Source organism: Phascolarctos cinereus, unplaced genomic scaffold (assembly GCF_003287225.1).
Source record: "Phascolarctos cinereus isolate Bilbo 61053 unplaced genomic scaffold, phaCin_HiC Scaffold_726;HRSCAF=1367, whole genome shotgun sequence".
NCBI lineage: Eukaryota > Metazoa > Chordata > Mammalia > Diprotodontia > Phascolarctidae > Phascolarctos > Phascolarctos cinereus.
Genome location: NW_027556098.1, coordinates 415444229 through 415446651, shown reverse-complemented (window position 1 = coordinate 415446651; position 2423 = coordinate 415444229). Strand labels below are relative to the sequence as shown.

General features: G+C 34.9%; 1 protein-coding gene across 1 annotated transcript; it reads right to left on the bottom strand.

Moving 5' to 3' along the window:
* Positions 1-522: 522 nt before the first annotated feature.
* On the bottom strand, positions 523-1419 carry LOC110220038 (vomeronasal type-1 receptor 1-like). Its single transcript, XM_021003886.2, has one exon. The coding sequence runs from the start codon at positions 1417-1419 to the stop codon at positions 523-525; it is 897 nt and encodes a 298-aa protein (XP_020859545.2).
* Between the last annotated feature and the right edge of the window lie 1004 nt (positions 1420-2423).

Genomic DNA, 2423 nt, shown 5'->3' with positions numbered 1-2423 from the left:
CCCATCATTACAGGTCAGGGATCACACAAACCAGACCAGGTGTCCTGGTTTCTGGTATAAACATAATTATCTAAAGCCATTGTATTGCAAGTTTTCTTATCCATTTGCTTTGGAGGTATGGGCTGTGCTTAAGCCATGCAGGAGTACATTTCACTATTGTTTAGATTTAGGAGGAAAGAGGTCTGGGGCAAGATTAAGCAGCAACTTCTGCTTTCCATTGCCTAAAGGGCCCTACTACCTAAATGGTAAAATAATGTTCTGCATTACACACGGTAAAAGAATATAAGAATAAGCTAAACTTAAAATATTTTTTCAAATTTTAAAGCTTCATATGAAAAGTTAGATAAGAGTGTGATAAAGATTGATAATATCATTGATGTCCCTTATAGGGACATTATAGATATAAACCCTACAATTCCTTCATCTTATGGGGTGCTGACCTGCTTTCATCAGTTTTTTAAAGATATCAGGAAGAGTGGGAATAGAATGCTGGACAGTGAAGCATCCAGGGAAAAGAGAGTCTTAGGATCTATTCTTTCCCCAAAGTGAGCAAAAGAAATAAAGAATTTGGGAATCAGAGCTGATAAGCACAAATGGGCTGAAGGCTGGATAACATGCAGCCAAGAATGCTGATATGGGAATCCACCACTGATCATATTTATCAAACTGAAAAAGATAGAATGACAAAATGGAATTAACTGAATAGAAGGAGACATAGATGCTCACCAACACCAAGATGGTGCAGGTGGCTCTAATCTCAGGTGACTTTCTTGACAAGAGGCTGGAGCTGTGAATGTGCTGGACTTGTCGATGGTGTCTTTGTAGGAGAAGCACCAGGAAACCACTGGCCATGATCATAAATCCCACACACAGGAAATCAGGAATAGAGTACATAATTATAAATTGTAAGATTTTAAATGAGGTTGAAGCATATTCTAAACAGAATCCCATATTCCATATCTTTGTGTTGTTGCTGTGTTCCGTAAAGCTGTTCATATTCACAAACATAAAGATATTTATCATTAAGTGTAGGATCCAGAAGAAGAGACATAATGGGAAAATGTACTTTGAGGTATGGGTTTTGAGTTCTGGCCACATAGAAAAAGAAAAGGGACTGATGGTGATAATCTGAAAACCACACAGAAAGCAAGTGAGGCTGACAGAAAGATTATGGGCTACTTGGTGGAGGAAACTAATAAGTTTACACCGAATACGATCCAGGAAGATTGTCAGCCCCAAGCCAACCATTGTCTGAGGGCCTCCCTTGGAAATTAGCACTATGGAGTTGGCCAAGGCCAAGTGGAAAAAAATGGAGTCTATGGGTCTCAGCCTCTTGCCAGTTAGGAGAGTAAAGGTGAAATGGAAAAGTAGGAAGAAATTTCCCAGTAGACCAGCTCCTGTCTGCATGAAGAAGACCATACCTAGAACTAAGTCAAGAAAAATAATTAATTCTCTCACTGACTAAAGTAGAATTATTCTACAGCCAGGGAGAGAAGGAAAAAGAAAGAAAGAAGGAAAGCTTTCCAACATTCCTGAAGACCATGTACTATAGAGAATGAGTAAGAATTGTGATACTCAACCTGATTCATAGTTTTTGAATTTTCCTTTGGTAGAAAGCAGAGAACAGATACCTAAATATTAGAAAGCAATATAGGTAAAGCACCACAATTTAACCAGGCTGTCAAGAGACATTTTCCAGTCAATGACAGTGACCAATGAGGTAGGGAAAATGAATGCTCAGTTTTCATCCAAAAGTCCAGAATAGAGAAACAAAACAATCCACATTTGAAATAAGCTAAAATTCAGTTAAAGGAATAAATGATAGAGCTGAATAGATTATTAAAGAAACTATATCTCATACCTACATAAAGAAAACTTAATGGAAATAAAATATGTTATTTAAGTTAACATGGAAGAAAAATTTGCATTATTCATGTGCTAGGACAAAAATATGTAGATATATTTAGACATGAAGGAATCCTATACTAAAGATCACATTGCAACAAATAAATAATGGTTCTAAGGATAACAAAACTTAATCAATAGTGGCATATTTAAAATAGATGACAAATGCATCAGTAAAAGATCAATTATAAAATATCAGATTACATCCAATATCAGGAAAACAAATACCATATGTAAAAATTAGTAGAATGTTGCTAAAATGGAAAATTGATTTAAGATTATCCTACTGAAAACCTATAAAATAATATGAAATTTGATGATGTGTGCATCGTTAAATATTGAACAAACAGAATTATGTACCCACAGAAAATGAAGTAAACAGCCAAAACAAAAAGAGAAATTAAGCAAATATAAAATAACAAAACAATTCAAACAAAAGCAAGAGTTGGTTAAGAAAAAACTATATGAAATGATAGGTAATTGCCCAAAGTTGTTTTCTTTAATAAAAAAACTCACAT

Bases quoted from the DNA above. Each gene is read 5' to 3' on its own strand.
- LOC110220038 (XM_021003886.2), bottom strand. From the start codon at position 1,419: ATGGTCTTCTTCATGCAGACAGGAGCTGGTCTACTGGGAAATTTCTTC.